Genomic DNA, 18,296 nt, shown 5'->3' on the forward strand with positions numbered 1-18,296 from the left:
TCCTAAAGAACTAACTCAGCGCTTATTTTCTGTTTACAGATCTCAAAAGAATGTTTGATGGAAAGAAATTTATTGACAGTAGCGAAATAATCGTTGGGACTGATATCTATTTTTTTAGCAAAAGGCAATTGTATTGTGAAAATGATACTGGAAGGTTGAGAAATATTGTGAAATAATAATTTGGTGAAATATTTTTTGTAAACTCTGTCATCGAATTTAGCCAGTGATAAATTGAATTGATGAATGGAAAACTTTCTAATTTAAAAAAATAACTTTAACAAACTCTGCATAGCTTATTAGCATAAGCAGCGCTGCATTCTCAATGCAAAATGATTTAGATTGGATCACTATAGTATGTAGTTGTCATACAAATTGACCGACCAAATTCAAGTCTTTGTATGGAAAACTTTTGTATTTCACAAGATATCTTCACGAAGTTGGGCACAAGTTATTTTCAAAGTAACCACAATCTTCGAAAAAATGGTTCAGATTAGACCACAGGCGCATATAGCTGTCATACAAACTGTCCGATCATAATCAAGATAAAGATATTTTTATACCCTTTTATGCGATCAGAAATTCACCTGTGAAGGGTGGTATAGCCTTGGTGCAGCCGAAGTTAATGTTTTTTCTTGTTTTTCTAAAAGTTTTTTTTTTGTATTATGTTTGAAGTTTTCGATAAAAAATTCATATAACTTTACTTGTATAGTCAAGGGTGTCAGTAATGCATTTAATTATTGTATATAGTTATGAACTTTTCTTTATTTAAAATTATAATGGGTACATAACTTTAAAAATCAAATAATTTTGAATATCAATTTCAGTTTGATTTGTTTTTTAAAATTTGCCTTGCAATTCAAACTAATAATTTATTATGCCGAGTCAATATATTTTCGAAAATCTGAACTTTTCGGACACAATTATTATGTTATAGTTATTTTGCATTATTTTTTAACTTTTCTATTTGGGTACATCAAATCAAATTGCAGCAATATAAGATTTAATATTTTCCAATGATTTCTATAAAAAATGTTGCAATTAATTACGCACAAGTTGAGCTCACACTTGATTTAAAATTTTTTAATACAAATACATAGGCCACGCGGACACCAATGTGATTGTGTTGATGTTGAAAATTATGAATTATGAAAGCAAAAAACTTCAAAATTTATTTTGAATACACACAACGCGCGTGCAATACAAATGTTTCGGGGGGCAGTGTGTTTGTGTGCCACAGGCGCGGCGACCGCAATAAACTAACTTGATCAACTGGAAAATTGTGCTATTTATTCATTTTCCGCAACAAGTGGCATTCGGTTGCAATTTCTACTGTCACATTAGCAATATTGATGTAAATTTTTGCAGCGCGCAATCGGTTTACGACCATCACCTACATATAATTATGATTAGGCGCAGCGTGAAAATGCGTACTTTATTCTACATTGAATTAAATCAAGCACCTGGCGTAATACACATTTACATTGCGAAATTATAAATGAAGTGAATTTATAATAATGATTTTATCAATAAATCGATTATTTATCACTAAATACTTATGAGGAAATTAATTACGCACACATAGAAATATAAAAATAGTTTTTTATCATTTACTCGCTAGCCTTTCACGCTCATTAGCCGCCTGCGTTGTGTTAGGCGAATAAGTGTAGCCTACCCGCAGGCGCTATCGCTGCCGTGCTGTGGCCGCTGCTATGTGGCAGGCGAGTGTTGCGTAATACTCGCCGGTGATAAGCGTTTCGCTTACAGCAACAGCAAAAACAGTAGGCGGGGCAAATAAAGTTGATAATAATTGGTGAGTTTGAAAGTTTTCCGCAATCATATGACGCGCTTCGTGAGTGTATACACTAGTGCGGCAGCAGCCAATAAATTCCAATTCAAGTTTATTGCCTCGTTATGCAGCTGAATACTCTTAACTTTGAGCCACAGCTGATTTATTACACATTTATTGAGTGAATATCTTAGCTAACCGACTGTGTGGGCGGCTTGGTTTTTCTGCGAACTCACCCACACATATGAGTCGAACACGTATGACATGTGTGGACTTGTATTTGATGGAAATCCCACACATATATAGATAAACAGAAAAATAAAACACACACGTATAGTATATGAAATAGTGATGCCTACAATTGTTACTGATAGTGATGGGCGAATTGTTTTGCTTTACTTTTTGTTGTTGTCTATATTTTTTTGTTATGCTAAAATATTAATATAGCAGTCTGACTGCCGCCAGCATTAATTTATTTATGTAATTTACTATTGTGTGCTGCATGAAAAATTTGGTAAGCAGCGGTAGTAATACTTATTTATGACAATACATTAAGGTAATGATATTTAATTGAAATTTAGTGTCAGTCAGTTGAGAGAAGTGCGGAACACTTTTCATTACTCGCGTGTCGTGGACTTTTGTAGAATTGGCTTTAATACTTTAAACACCTGAATCGAGAAGAAGTCACATAAGAGATGCTTGAGAACTTAGCTGAGCATCAAACGCATTATTAGTGATGACCGAACATCGAAACTGGTCAACAATCTAGCGTATGACGTCCCGAAATATGAGCCGTTTCCTTGTCCGGAGCCAATAAGGAATATTACCATACAAACAAGTCGATTGTGACTGACCACCGTATTCGCCGGATTAGGTTCCGTGAAGGCATTGAAAGCCATCCCAGCTGAGATTTATAAAAAGTGTATAAAAATTGATTTACGCATTGACATGCTTGTATTGGCTCAAAACGAGCCTATTTTGAAGGCGATAATAAAGATTTGTATTAACTGAAAAAAAAATTTTTTTGTCAGTCCGGATCACATTTAGATGGTATGAGGTATACAGGGTCTAGGCTTATGTTTGTACCAATTTCAGTTACTTATGTCGTTATACTAAAATATGTTACCGATATACACGTGATATTCCATTTTATATTATTTAGAATAATGAAAAAAAAACATAATAGGTGTTGTATAAATTCTAGGCACATCAATTTCACCTATTTTATCCATTTTTGCACCAAACTGCAATAAACCCAAGATAATATGTTAATTTAATTTTGGTATAAACCAGGGCGGTCATTTATGATCCGATTTTATTAATTCATCAAACCAGATTAGTTTATTATCAGAGTACATGCTCACTCCCATTTCATTGAGATATCTTGCAAATTGACCAACATTTTCGGCATAAAGTCGGCAATAGGTTCGGAGTTACTCATATACGTTATCTAGGCGCTTGAGAAGATATAAGTACACTGCTATAACTCAGTTATTAATCAAGTTACAAAAGTTATATTTATTAAAATGTATACGTTTTACTTTTTTGACTGAGCGTGGCTTTCCCTCAGTTAAGATTTTAATAAGCGTATGCAGACAAGCCCAGCATTTACAAACATTTATATTTGAAACTACTAAAAAAAATATTCATAGAAAATATATAAATATTAGGTCAAGTAAAAAGTTCGTTCGGTTATTATCTAAGAGATGGCGTTATTGTCCATAGTACTAGTGTTACGTGTCGCATCATGTCATACTATACGGCGCTGAAAACGTGTTTATTCGCGCTAAAAGTTTGTCTTTGACAGTTTTTCGATTGATTGACTCAGTACGTTGTGAGCGCTCGTCAAAGATGGACACCAGCAAAAAAAAAATTCGCTATATTTTACAATTTTTCTTCGATCAAGGCGAAAAAGCAGCCGAAGTGGCTGAAAAAATAAATTTAGTTTATGGGCCCGATGCTGTAAACGAACGTGTAGCACAAAAGTGGTTTGCTACGTTCCGTTCCGGTAACTTCGAACCGAACGTACTTTTTACTTGACCAATAAAAAAATAAAGCGAAGTCGCAGTTTTTAACCATAACAGCAACGCAACGCCATGGAATGAGTCTCTTGAAAGAAAATTATAAAATGACCTGCTCGGTGTTCGAGAGCTGAATATTCATGGAAAGCTATATCTTAGTATTTTGGATCAGTGTATATATTATATTTCCGATAGTTTTTAAATATATCATTGATTCATCTTTATAATAATGACTCTCTTCTTCTGTTATATTAAAATGGATAGCAGTTTTATATAACTGAAAAATAAGAGCAAAGAACTTTAGGCATATATTTTACTTTACTACCTAAATTCTATGTTACACTGTCTGACAGGCAAGTCATTTAAGCTACGTCATTTTTGCATAACACTAAAATCAAATGCTTAGTAGTTTTTGCTGTTAGATTGCTATATAATTTCTGTATATAAAATATGTATGTATATTTGTTACTTTTATATTCACAATACTATTTAGCATTAAAAATGTGCATTTAGTTTCCGCTTGTTCATGCCTAAAATTTAGTTATAATCATATAAGTCTTCTTCCTGTAAGCCTTGTCTTTCATCTGAAGTATCAGATTCGTTCGCAATTTCAGTATCTCCGGGAACTTCAGTGGGAGCGTTAGTTGATGCTGTAGCTTCAGTGGGATCGTCGGTCGATGCGGTTGCTTCAGTGGGAGCAGCGGTCGTTTCAGGTGGGCTCCACTGACCAATTAAACAGTTGTTCAGATACAATCTACTGGTAGTCAAGTCATTGATATTCTTAACTCGCGCTTCAGTAGTACACACACGTTGCGTGTCGTTGATGGCTTGATATGAAATTGTCAACCTTTCGGCAATGCCGTTCGAAGTGACACTTATGTTAAACAAAATGTTATTGCTAGACTAGAAAAAAGAGAAAAATGGGGGAATAAGACTGCTATGTATTGTATATACTCGTATATCGATGATGTGCGATACATTTTTTTATTTATTTATTTATATAAATTATAAAGAAAAATAAAAATAATAAATATTTTTTTAAAATGCGAACTACTATCATTCTATCACTACATTTATTTGTGATTGAGTTCGCATTGAGTTTAGCTAAAATTTGTTACGAGTTTTATATTTAACTTCGATCATTTTTCAATTACCTCAAACAAGAACTCATCTTTGTCAATTTCAGACAGTTTTTTTTAAAAAGTATGCAAATAAAATTTGTAGCACGCCAAACATTTTGCTTAGCAATTGAATGTCTTAAATAATAAACTATAGAATTTTTTGAATCCGTTTTAATTATTATAATCATATTTATTATCATATTTTTATATATTTGTTTTTTATTTATTTTCGTTTTATTCTCTAACTTTTTCATGACATTTCTCATCACAGTATAACCCCCTTTCACCAATATGTTAACTAGTAAATACTTACCGCCTCTTCGTAGCACTGAAAGAACTGCAAACCATCGGTAAAACTTTCACAAGCGCTCATACTTGAGCAAAGTGATTGACCATCGTCCAAAAGATCTTGACGTTCCAAAGCACTTTGCTGCGACAGCAATTCCTTGGCCGTCGTTGCTGCGCTGACGCATAAGTTGTATTCCTTATAGTAGACTTCATTGATCGCAGTCTGATTATCCAAATACCAATCGAAACAGGCATCGGTATCCCCAGCTCTGCTACGGGTCAGTTGCAATGTCTGCACAACTTGACGTAGAGCCAAGTTCTGCTGATCGAGCAGTGGCTGCCAATCCACAGGCAATTGTGCCAAGCCGCTGCTGACAATTGTGGCCAACAACAATAAGAGTAAAGATTTTGCGACCATCTTGTCTACTTTTATTTTTTAAAGTACTATTCTATTTTGAGTATTTATAATTTTTTAAATATTTTTTGCTGAAATTTTAAATTTCCGTGCACTTTACATCGTGTTCTTCACATCTGTCACACTTGTACTTTCTCCTGTTACTGATCTTCAAAAGCACTGGTCAAGTGTATATATATGAATATGGAATATTTTGGTTAATATGATTTGGTAATTATATGGCACTACTCAATTTGATTTTATTATAATTTGTCAATTTTAATTAAATTTTGTATACCAACATACAATGCAACTGTAGATACATATTCTGTTAGGTATAAGAGTGTACAATACACAGACAAAAACAAAAACAATTTTTTTTGAGAGATATGGTCATAAGAAAAAAAGTTATCATCTGATGAAATTTCAACCGGACTACAAAACAAAACTCTATATTTTCAAACATTTTTATTTAAACTTTTATTATTGCCTTCAAAATAGGCGCTTGGGCCAATACATGATTGCCATTTAATTTTCCATATGCTTGTTATAAGCCTGGGATGACATTCAGTGTTTTCAGAGAATTTTGGTTTTATTGGTTTCGACTGATTTTTGGAGCGCCATTTGCTTGGTTGATGGCAGCTACGATATCAATTTCAACGAACGTAAACAAAAGTTGTATCAATCTAGGAAAAAAATTGTATCGATTCGGCTTGCGCGTACGTTTGAATGGAACAGCTCGGGTCAAATTTGATCAGTTGGTTTTTTTTTCGTATTTCCTTCTAATTTAGGGCTTATTGGAATCATCAATACTATTTATAGTATAATTGTATAATTTCCTAATATTTCAATAGTGTATAACATTTTTCGGTTAAGGCTTATATGGCACGGCCAGTTTTTTTTCAAAAATATGTAAAATTTTTATTTTTTTTCGAAGATCAAAATCGATATTGTCCATAAGTTGTTATTCATAAATATATAATATTTCTTGTATTTATAAGCATAAAGTGGTAGGTTATTTAGGTAGTACCTGAAATATATTGATTACAAAAATCATATTTTTTGCATTCGCTTACGTGCGCTGGGTATAAGATCTTTATATAATTAATACCCAGTTTTAATATTAATATTTATTCATTCTTTAATTGCTTATCAATTGATTTGTCTACCGGAATGTGACTGATAATATACAAGCACACACTGGGAGCGCATGTACTAAAATACTACTTTGTTTGGGTTTGGAGACCCAGACGCGGATATTCTGTCTGAATAAATTGAAAATAAAAGTTGCAAGATATAGCAATTAAATGATTAATATTATCTCGGATAGGTAAATAATTGGTGAATAATATTATAATAAAGTGATTCATTGCAGCGCATTATACCATAGATACATACAAGAATTATATAAAATTTAATTTTTTTTAACTACGCTATTATTTTTTTTTTGCCGCAATTTAATTCATAGAGACGCGAGCAATTTGATAACTTGCCAAGCTATCTTTATACTAAAAAATCAAAATGAACATTTAAACCGTTTCGTTTAATTTCAATTTAAATGCAACCACAAGGAAACAATGTGGCGTCCAAATGACATCCTCACTTATTCAACGCCATTTTGTAAGCTAAACTTCCGAAGCTAAGCGATTGATGGTCACAAACGCTGTAAGCTAATACGTATACATGTATGTATGTGTGTATGTCTGCAAATACTGAGAAAATGTCGAAAACAATTTTTATCAAACTCCAGAGATCTTTATGCAAATGGCAAGCTTTTGTTGTTGCTAGGATAACTTTCAATGCTGCCATGTTCACTACTCTAACACTGACACAAGTACATTTACGCTCATTTACATTTCCTTAATCGTGCGCTCTCCATTGAGTTGACAACCGAAATGAATTGAAAGAGTAATGCCTTTGGCAAATCTTAGTCATTGGCTTGAGGCTACTCAAGTCGGGTCGATTTGGTTTACTTATTTTTTGAATTTTTGTATTTGACATTTAATTATTATAAAAAGTTTACGACAACAAAAAGTTATTTTTAACTGGTTTGCCTGAGGAAAGGGTTGATCTAGACAGGTGATAAGTAAAAAGCTTAAACGCCTCAAATAAAATTGAATATTAGTTTTTTTAAAATGTTTTCAAATATATTTTTAAGTATTTAATTTATTGCAGGTATATACTGTGCAATTAATATTATATATCCTTCGTTCTTGGAGAAACTCGTGCGGACTAGTTAATTTTAAAAATTGTAAGTAATTGACTAATTGAAAATTTGAAAATTTTCTCTCTTTATCTTGTTTTTTATCTCTCTCTCTTTTTTAAATTTACTGCATTTCCATTAATTTGGATGTTGTAATTAAAAATTTTGTGAAATAAACAAGGAATAGAATAATTAATCGAAAAATAATTATTGGTGAATACTTTCAAGACGAACAACCTTGGTTTCGTCGTTTCTGAAAGGTCAATTGTCAAAAATAGCGATAAAATAGGAAATCGTCGAGTCAGACCGCTTATGATGGTGTTTCGATTACCCTGGAGCTAAACATTCTAAAAACAAGAATATATGTTAACCTCGGTTGCATCGAAGCTATAATACACTTCACAAATACAAAATATTCCTTATATAAACTTGATTCCGATCGTTCAGTTTGTATGGCAGCTATATGCTATAGTGATCTGATCTGAACAATTGTTCGGAAATTACAATATTGTTTTAGACTATGACTATTGCCAAATTTCCCGAAGATATCGTGTCAAATGAAAGAGCTTTCTATGCAAGCACTTGTTTCCGATCAGTTCAAATTGCAGATATATGGTATAGTAATCCTATATCTCAAAAACTGAAGACAAGTTCGCATATATACAGACTGACGGATAGACAGACGACAATAGGCTCCGGCAGCTTGGTTTGGAGGTTCTTATGTATCCACCGTATAATCCGGAGCTGACATCAAGTGATTTTTAAATTGGAACGAAGGTTTCTATTAGAATGTCGTTATGAAATTAGCTTCAAAATGGCAAGAAGTTTTCGTAAACGTAATTGACCAAAACTGGATAATTCTAACTATGCGAAAAAACTTTCATTGTAATTCAAAAAAATTGTATTTTCTTTTACGAGATTATCCTATGATGTTTATCTGAATTTAAACTATATTATAAATAAATCCATAAAGAAAAGGTAACAACAAGCAAGGCAAAATTTACAGCACTTGCAAGAAATACAGCTTTCCATTTTCAGCCACTTGAACTTGAATTTTAATCAGTTTATGAAATCAGAGCCTTCATTTCGAAAGTGTTGCATAACAGCACAATGGTTTCGTAGTTGCTCTGGAAGGATGTGGTAGCAGGTATGTATTTGTGCCGGTATAAAACCCGTAGTGTGTAAATTCATGGACTTTACAGTTTATTGCGAAAACGTGCTCATAAATAAACCTCTTACATTTATTTATTTCGATACATATTTATTGTTTGTTAGGATTAAGCAACGTGTAGCACCTTATTGAAGAAAATTTATTTTAAATTTTATAAGCAAAAGTCGGTGCACTGAAATTTGTTTGCCTAACACATGAAGGCTGATAGGCTAAAATACATGAATATACTAAGTGGCCTGTGGAATATGGTGGTCATGCAGTTTAGATTTGATAAAAAAGTAAATAAATAAGGAAATTTTGTACAATTTGCTAAAAATAGGAAATATTTGCAGTTATTGGATAGGTAGCAGACTTAGTTTCATGGCAATGAAATAAATGTAATTTAAAATTATTATGTAGACTTACAAGCTTGGAACAAGGCGCTGCAGTTCATTACAAAACTATTTAATTGATTTAGACAAATTTTAAACAACCATTTTTAGCAGTAAGGAATAGTAATGTGTTATCACTAAAATGATGTTGCTTTAGGTCAAGTTAGGTTAGTCTGATAGTCTAATGAGCCACACATAGACCAGTTTTGATCCGTGCTGTTATGTGATCTTTGAGGATATTTAAGGATGCCTACGCTTGACGCGAATTTCAATAGACTCTGTGACCTCACTAATGATACCTATTTTAGTATCTATTACCGTGGGTCCACCAAATGCATGATGCCTTGCTTTGCCAATGCAGGACAAGTGCACAAGAGATGCTCCATTGTTTCTCTGGTGACTTGCTCTTGACATTTCCTGCAGTCTTTCGGATCTGCCAGTCCCATTTTACAGGCGTAGGTCGCCACCAGACTAGTCAGTATTCCAATCACGTTCTTACAATCCCTTCTTTCGAGTACCAGTAGAAACTTTGTATAATATATTTCTGATCCACCGTTTTACACATGACTTTTGCAGTTTTGCAAACAAGTAGATCGTTCTATCGCATTTTGATTTTTCTTGCATTATCCCGTCCAGATCGTTGTATAGACAATTCATGGCTTTATTAATGTCGAATACGTTTTCGAGTAACAGCCGTCTATCACTCTTGACAATATCGTCAACTATCACATTGTTCTCGATGCCTTGTGACCTAACACCAAGTAAAAGTAAAGTCACCTGATTATGGCAACACTCTTCACTGCTGTCCTGCGTTTCAATGCCCTTCCGACCTCGTACCCACACTGAGAAGCAAGTTCCGCAGTCTCGAAAAATAAAAAACAATTAATAAGCTTTCTTCTTAATACCATATATGGTGGACATTTATGAAAAAGGGAAAAATTCGAAAAAGTTCGCTCTTAAGGTCTTCATAAATAAAATATATAGGATGGGCAGGGCTTGTACGAGACGTCTTACTCTCGTCAGTTTTGACACTTTTTAACTCATAGTGCAGCACACGCAATACAAAACAGAACAAAAACAAAAAAATTTTTGTATTTATAGTTATGAAGAAATATTATATAATAAATGTTTGAAGTTGAGAATGAAAAGAATAGAAGACATTAGCGACATTTTTAACATAATTATTCTATTGAGAATTTCTACGCATTTAGATAAGTCCGCAATCAGTTGACTCAGACTAAGTGCCTCCAAATTATACCCATGTGTGTTTTGATGTCATCCAATTCCACGGAGGTTTAACTATAGTTTACTTTTAGAAAAACTTGCATTTTTCAACCAGATAGAAGAGATAGAAAAACTTTTTGAGGCAGTCACTTAACCCGTGCCGTGACTTTATCAACTCACTTAGACCAAATCAATTTGAGTAGCTCACTCGCACACGTTGAGCACACAACTCAACACAAAACTGCCACGCACACCTTAACTAACCGGCAGACAATCAGACAGTTGTACCTGAGGTGACTTGACACGGCGAATTTCGCCCTTCCAACCAATGCCAACAGTTAGTTACTCTTTTCGGTTCATTCAATTCGAATCAGCAGGATGAACTCGCATTGTGGTCGAAAGTTAAAAAGTGTAAATTTACAGTCCTTTTTTTCTTGAAGTTAAGTGAAAAGTTTTTCAACGTAATTTCAACATTTTCGCATCGAAAATTGAAGTGTGTGAAATTTCAGTGGCGCTGCGACCACTATTGAGAGAGACATATATCTGATTTTTTATTCGATGTTCAAGCATTTGTGCGGCTCAATTTCGGCTGCATATCAGTATAAATGTGTGTATAGTGGCACTACCTGCCCGTCAGTTTGTCAGGGTGGCAGGCTTCGTGTGCGTGGATGCGTTTTTTCTCTACTTGGCTACCATGATATCTGCAGGCTTTATGGCTCAAAGTAACCTTTTGTGTATTTTCGGGTTAATCTGCAGAAATTCGTGATAGCGGTAGCAGTTGCCTGGATTTTCCAGGTTTTTGTTACGACTCTATTTGATTTCTTTTCTTGTCTATATGTAAGTATGCAAACATGTATTTCCCTGTTATCCGTTTGTGGCTATTTGGGAGCGCGGCATTTGTTTCGTCTCGCCCACATCGAAATATTTAAGCGTTTTTTCACTGACACAGACTGTATACCCAAGTATTAAGTCTGATGTTTCGCATATGATCTTTTTTTGTTTGGATAATTTTGGTATTTTTTTTATATTTATATTGATGAAATATGTATGGTATATGTTTGTAATTAACTCTTTACTTGCAACTTTTCTATATAAAATTACTCTCTTTCGTTATTTATCAATTACAGTATAGTCCTTATTATCTAGCTATTTGATTGGGAATTACTGTTCTTATTGTAAATAAGAAAAAAACGTTAATTTTCACAGCATCTATGTACGGCAGCTACATTCGACCTGGGCATGCCTTACCGCGGGTAAATTTTATCCATACCAGCAGGGGGAATACAGACGGACAGTCGGACAGACAAATGAACACGGCTAAAACGACTCAGCTCGACATGTTTATCATTTATATATATATTATTTATATGATACCAGACGCTTCCTTTGGAGTTTTACAAAAATTTTGGCAAACTTTATGTATCCTGTTCAGTGTACAAAAATAGAAAATGAGAGAAATAAAGCGTTATCAATAATTCATTGGTAATACAAATATTCCTGCGCCAAAATATTTTTTCATACTCAATTGAGTTAAGGTCTGACGCTGATCCTCTATTCGAAGTTCTCCCTTGGATAATCCTGGACATCCAAGATCTAAATCCTTATGTATCGATAGAGCGTCGTCAATCCATTACAAATTTGCTTCGACCAGTGATTTATTCTCCAGCTGACCTTCAAAAGGTAGTAGGTAAGTAACCTCAGCACATGATCACTCATTGTAAAATATCCGATGAAGATGACTAAAAAATACCATTTATTGATAAGAATTGAAATCTTCTCACTTACTGTTGAATCATTAATATTTTTTCACTCCTAAGATACTCTCACAAAATCCTCTACGAATTATATTTAATACATATGTGCAATCAATGTAACCCATTCAGAAGTACCTATATATAAACACAGCACTTAACTGAGATCAATAAAAATATTTAAATCAATAAAAATTACATCGAAATAAATATTGCTACCACAAAATAAAAATCCAGCCACTTTTGGTAAATACCATACACCCAAGAAATAGAACTTCAACTACAAGTAGCTGCGTTCACCTGGAAAATATTCTATGCATTTTCGCCTGCATCAAAAAGTGAGGCAGAATAATAATAATAATTGTTTATGCAGATAACTTAATCCCAGGTAGATAAGCGAATGCATATATCTATTCAAATATATACATTTCATTTCAATTCATTCCTCATATGATGTAAAGGGTTTTATTATATTTTCCTAGCAATTCGGGTTTCATGCAAATTTCATTTCACCTGCGTGCTCACAGACCCTTGGCGGCCAATTCATTGTTGTCAGCGGCGACAACTTTGAGTATGCTCGAGTTTTTGTTGTTGCTGTCGCACTTTTTGTATTGCATGCTGCAATAATTCCTTTTTATCTCGCTGTGTTTCTCAGTTGGCTTTGCATATTTCGGTTTTATACACTCGCAAAGACACGCAGCGCCGAGTGTATGAATTTGTTGCTGCTGTGGCTTGGCTTATCCCGTCTGAAAGTTTTTGTGTCGTGAATTTTGCAATGCTTGCATAATGTTTTGGTTTCGTTTTTGAGTTAAGCTTTTTAAGAGCTTAATGCTTTGTTACGCTCCAGATTTATCTAAGTCGCTTTTTTTAAGCAAGAAAGACTGTTGATGGATTCACATTTCCTTGAAAGCCAAAGTCAAAGCTGTGTGATTATTAATATCAACGGATTTATAAGGAAAATTTATTTAAATGAAAAACAAAAAAAAACTTTAATGGCATTTGGTTATATTTTCGACTTTTTTTTTATAAAACGTAGTAGGTGAAATCTTTAAAATATTTACGATATAATCTTTTAAAGTAAAGTCAGTTGTAGACTGTGCCAAAAAAAAAACCAAATTCCAGCTATCCGCTCTTTAAGTATTATAAATTGTTGACCTTATTGAAAAAATTTGCAAATTTTGTTTGCTGCGGGTCAAGTAAGTGATTCTCTATTGACGAGCACCATCTGAGTGAAGGTCGACCAAAGATTGTGTATTTTGAGCTCCAATTTAAGTCCAGGAATATATAAAATGTGTTTTTTATAACATTGTCTCTTTTGCGTTGTTTGCCTTGCAAAAGCTTCATATAAAATCTTTCAACTGTTTGGATCCAACTCAAACCCCGGTAGGAACTCAAATTAGAGTCAAGTAGGTTTTTGAAAGAAAATAAAAGTTAAGGAAAAGCATTAACTTCGGTTGGACAGAAGCTATAATACCTTACATAAATACAAGAAAATCGGTCGGTTTATATGGTAGCTATATGCTATAGTGATGCGACCTATATAATTTCTTTGGATATTATACCGTTGTCCTGGAAAATAATTCGTGCCAAATTTCTCGAAGATATCTTGACAAACAAAAAAGTTTTCCATACAAGGAAATTATATTAATTGTTCAGTTTATGTGGCAGCTATATGCTATAGTGATGCGATCTGGAAAATATGTTTGGGTATTATAGCGACGTTTTTGAAAAAAATGTATGCCAAATTTCATGAAGATATTTTGTCATATAAAATATTTATAAGAATTTGATGCTGATAGTTCAGTTTGTATGGCAGCTATACGCTATAGTGGTCGAAAATCGGCGGTTCCAACAAATCAGCAGCTATTGGAGAGAAAAGGACATGCTTTAAATTTCACATCGATATTTCAAAAACTAACAGACTTCCTGCTCATTCTACATCCACTCTTTTCTCCTTTCGAATACAGGGTGTGCTTTGGTTACTTATTTTTGCCGCTATTGTCATAGATTTATTAAAAAAGTTTTATAGGTGTGCAAAAAGCTCGTAGATTTTCGAATGTTAATGCATTTCCAACTTCAACAGACACACACAATTGCCTCAGAGTCAAGCTCACATAATCCCTCACTTTTGTGCGGTTATTAAAATTCAACGAAAATTTTATTTTAATGAAATATGCATGTTACGGATTTCAATATTTATTTCATTTGTTTGTTTCTGCATATTTTTTATTAAAAACGTTCGCTTTTTAAGCGGCTTTTAGGGGTTTTTCTCTCACATTTCCTTATATATGAAACTTTCGTTTTTGTTAGCTAATTCAATGGACTGAGCGTTTTTTTGCGCTAAGCTGCTCACGTACATATTCTCGCATGTGGTTGTATGTGTGCGAGTGCAACTGTTGTGTTTGAGTTTGACTGCATTTCGGTGCATTTGAGCATTACACAGCAGGCGATATTTCATGCGCTTAATTCCGTTTTTTTGTATGCAACACATCCTGAGCTGCGGTATTAAACCTAAACATGTCATTGTTGTGGACAGTATTCGGGTATTTAAAACTTCCTAAGTGGTCATTTATGCATAGCAAGCTTGAAAAGCGAAAGTGCATAAAAATAATTTGCTCAAAGTGTTTGAAAATATTTTCGAAATATGCCAAAATTATGAAGCCTTTTGTAAAAATATATAAAAAAATGTAAAAAAAGTTAAACAAAAAAAATAAAAAAATATATTTCTTATGTAACAAAAACAAATGGCCTTGAAAGTTTTTCTGTCGAATAAAAAATTCTATAAGCGTAAACGCGAAGCGGAGCACTTTCTAATAAAATATGTCTTCATGCATAAATCAATTGTTTTTTTGTCAAGCTGCGAGTTTAAGCTGAATTTTAGTTTCGTTTTCCATAACAGTTTTTCCTTTCATACCCAACTTTTCCTCCACCTGCTTAACATCATCCATCTAACAACTGCAGGCCACCATAACCTTGGCAACTAGTGAATTGCCTTTCACGCACATATTTATTATATATATTATCTTCACAACTTTTTCTTATTTGCTTTGAAGAGCGCACGAAAACACAAAAAAACAAAAAAAATTAACAAGAAAAAACGTTAACTTCGGTTGCACCGAAGCTATGATACCCTTCACAACTATAAAAGGTTGCTTAGAAGAACTTGATTCTGATTTTTCAGTTTGTATGGCAGCTATGTATATGCTATAGTGGTTCGATATCGGCGATTCCGACAAATGAGCAGCTTCTTGAGGAGATAGGGACTTGTGCGAAATTTCAGATCGATTTCGCAAAAACTGGGAGAGAAGTTCGCGTATGTACAGACGGATGGACGGACGGACAGACCGACGGACATGGCTAATCGACTCAGTTGATCATTTATAAATATATTTATATATATCGACAAAGTTTCCTTCTTTGTGTTACAAACTTCGTGGCAAACTTAATATACCCTTTTCAGGGTATAAAAAAAGGACACAGCAACAGCAAAAGCTGATAAAGAAACTTTACAGCTACGCGCTATTCAAAAGTTTGTATGTCAAGAAATTGCATTGGCTGTGCCGCTCCGTCTCACACTGCGCTGAGTTGCCCCGCTCGGCTTTGTGGCATCCGAGAAATTGCTACAAATTTGTTGTGGCCCGCTTTTAATTAGTTGTAGGTACACACTCGTACAGTCTTCATTTCTTAGCTGCCTAAGAGTGCGTACGCCTTGCAGAGTGGCAGAGTGGCAAGGTGCAACTTGACACTAGACTCGCACCTGAGGCTGAAATAAGATGAAAATTAAAATAAAGTTGCTACATAAGCCAAATATGTAACGGCACGTTGTAGCATGAAAAATAAAAATTGCTGTGAAAGCACTATTGCTCTTAATTTAAAGTTTCCTACAGCGCTAGCGCCTGTGTCCGCACCTGTTCGCACGCACACTTGCAGCAGCTGTTATGTTGCACTTTCTAAAGCCTGTCAATGAGGCAAACTTCCGTAGACATTGGCTTAATGACTTTTCCAAAATTGAAAATTTCTCTTTGCAATTGCATTAAAATTTACCCTGGATAGTTTCAATATTTTGCTATGGAAAGTTGTGAAAGTGCATTAATAAGAATATCCCCTTTTGGTCGAATATAATTAATAGTATACTTAATCCTATATTATAATATATAGATAGTAGGTTGAATCTATTTTAGTAATAATAGGTAAAAACTTAAACATCGGCGATCGTAGTTTTGTGAGATATTGGGAGCCGTTTTTAACCTTTAAAAATTCATCCATCCCCGTCTTCTTTATCTTATCGACCACAGATCGTCCGTTAACTACTTTCCTTCTTTCCTTTTTTACAACTCTACAAGTGTTTTTTAGGAATCCCTAAGCTCAACAAAATGAGTGTTGACCGTAAATTTTGCTTATTGGTATTACATTTAATAAAAACTTCAGAATAAATATTTACTTTAAACATTCAACCGTATTATTCATCAACGGTGTTGGCAAGCACGAAGCCTTAAAGTTGCTAACAACACACACACTTCAGCGACAGCTGTGCTTTAAATTGTACTCAGTTCTCGTTTTCTCAGAATGTGAAGTATGTGAAATTATATTTTTATTACTTTTCCTAGAATATATGCAGCAATGCTCTCACAATGCCAATCTGTTGCACTCGCAAGTTTCTGCAACAACTGCTGCATGATCGCAGATATTGCATATGCACGAGTAATTGCGAAAATTTTTTAAGTGGGTCACTGGTGCACGAATTGTAATGGAGTAATTTGGGCAAGCGCTAAAAGTTCCTTTATTGAGTTGCACATTAAATTCAGAGCTGGTGATTTATTTGATTTGAATTGAAAATTATTTGTATATGAAATGTATGTACGCATGATTATGACTTGGACGTGATTGCTACTCTGAGTGTATATAGTGTAAATAATTTAAATTTCGAAAATATAGATTAGATTAATGTACAATACTTTGAGATGGTTAAGACAAGAGCTAAGTATTTGATCACACTTCTTACTGTGTGTATTTGTTTAAGCGTATGCTATTATTATATATATATATTATATATATAATATATACATGTGACATGTAAATATGTTCTATGGGAAATATATAGTATGAAGTAGGCATATGTATGTTTCATGTTATATTCCCTATACCCTTTCTTTAGTATATTATATATTTTGTTTACCAAGCTGGCATCTTTTTACCAAATTAAGTATTTAACACAAACATTAATAATATTTTTTAATTCTATTTTTTGTTCTATATTTTAAATTCTATATCCTGTTTACTATATTATATATTATGTAATCCAAGTACTAAATAAGATTGGCTTATGGAATATAACTCTATATTTTATATTCTATATCTGTATTCAATATCTAAATCTATAATATGTATTCAATATTCTATATTTTATATTTTTTATTCTATATTCTAAATTCTAAATTCCATATTTCATATTCTTTATTATATACTCTATAATTTTTATTCTATATTCTATATTCTTAATCCTTTTTATTATATATTATATATTCTATATTATGTATTCAATGTTCTATATTTTATATTCAACATGATATATTCAATATTATATGTACTGTAGTCAACTTTTTCCTTTTTTTATCAACCAATTTATGAATTTCGCATTTGCTTTATTTTTACTCCCCAAACTTGGCTTCTATAAACTACTACCTCTTCAAATTTGCTTGTACAGTAATTCACGGCAGTTTTCCGTAAGTAAAAGAAAATTCAAAAGGTGACCAGTCAAACACATACTTGTGAAAGCCACAAAAAACTAAACGGAAATGTTTGCTTTATTGAAAATTAAATTAACTTTTTAAACAAGTTGACCGCAGTATTATGAAGACAAAAGTAAATGTGCTAGTGAGGGAATATTTTCGTACTCCTATAATGTTTTTACTTAGTAGCTAAAACGTTCACCCCGAGAGGAATTGTTTGACACAATTTGATATTTT

General features: G+C 33.3%; 2 protein-coding genes across 3 annotated transcripts in view; both read right to left on the reverse strand.

Annotated features, from left to right (window-relative positions):
* The window catches only part of LOC106627207 (uncharacterized), a 76,887-nt gene extending 75,624 nt beyond the window's left edge, over positions 1-1,263 (reverse strand). Inside the window, exon 1 of one of the 2 annotated variants that reach the window (XM_070107906.1) lies at positions 1,064-1,263. The gene's annotated coding sequence lies outside the window, so the exon portion shown is untranslated. Of the gene's footprint in view, positions 1-1,050 lie in introns of both variants that reach the window. The other variant, XM_014247258.3, reaches the window with a different exon arrangement.
* Positions 1,264-4,213: 2,950 nt separating this feature from the next.
* Positions 4,214-5,788, reverse strand: LOC106627292 (uncharacterized). The gene is made up of 2 exons (XM_014247359.3): positions 5,242-5,788; positions 4,214-4,710 (listed from the first exon to the last, which is right to left on the reverse strand). The coding sequence occupies exons 1-2, from the start codon at positions 5,632-5,634 to the stop codon at positions 4,345-4,347; spliced, it is 759 nt and encodes a 252-aa protein (XP_014102834.3). The 5' UTR covers positions 5,635-5,788; the 3' UTR covers positions 4,214-4,344.
* Positions 5,789-18,296: the final 12,508 nt, after the last annotated feature.

This window comes from Bactrocera oleae, chromosome 4 (genome assembly GCF_042242935.1).
Source record: "Bactrocera oleae isolate idBacOlea1 chromosome 4, idBacOlea1, whole genome shotgun sequence".
NCBI classification, from domain to species: Eukaryota; Metazoa; Arthropoda; class Insecta; order Diptera; family Tephritidae; genus Bactrocera; species Bactrocera oleae.

What these genes read in the sequence shown, in the direction of transcription:
- LOC106627292 (XM_014247359.3), bottom strand. Translation starts at nt 5,634, where the DNA reads ATGGTCGCAAAATCTTTACTCTTATTGTTGTTGGCCACAATTGTCAGC. An exon ending in TTCAGTGCTACGAAGAGGCG is followed by an intron (nt 4,711 to 5,241) that starts GTAAGTATTTAC and finishes TCTTTTTTCTAG; the next exon opens with TCTAGCAATAACATTTTGTT.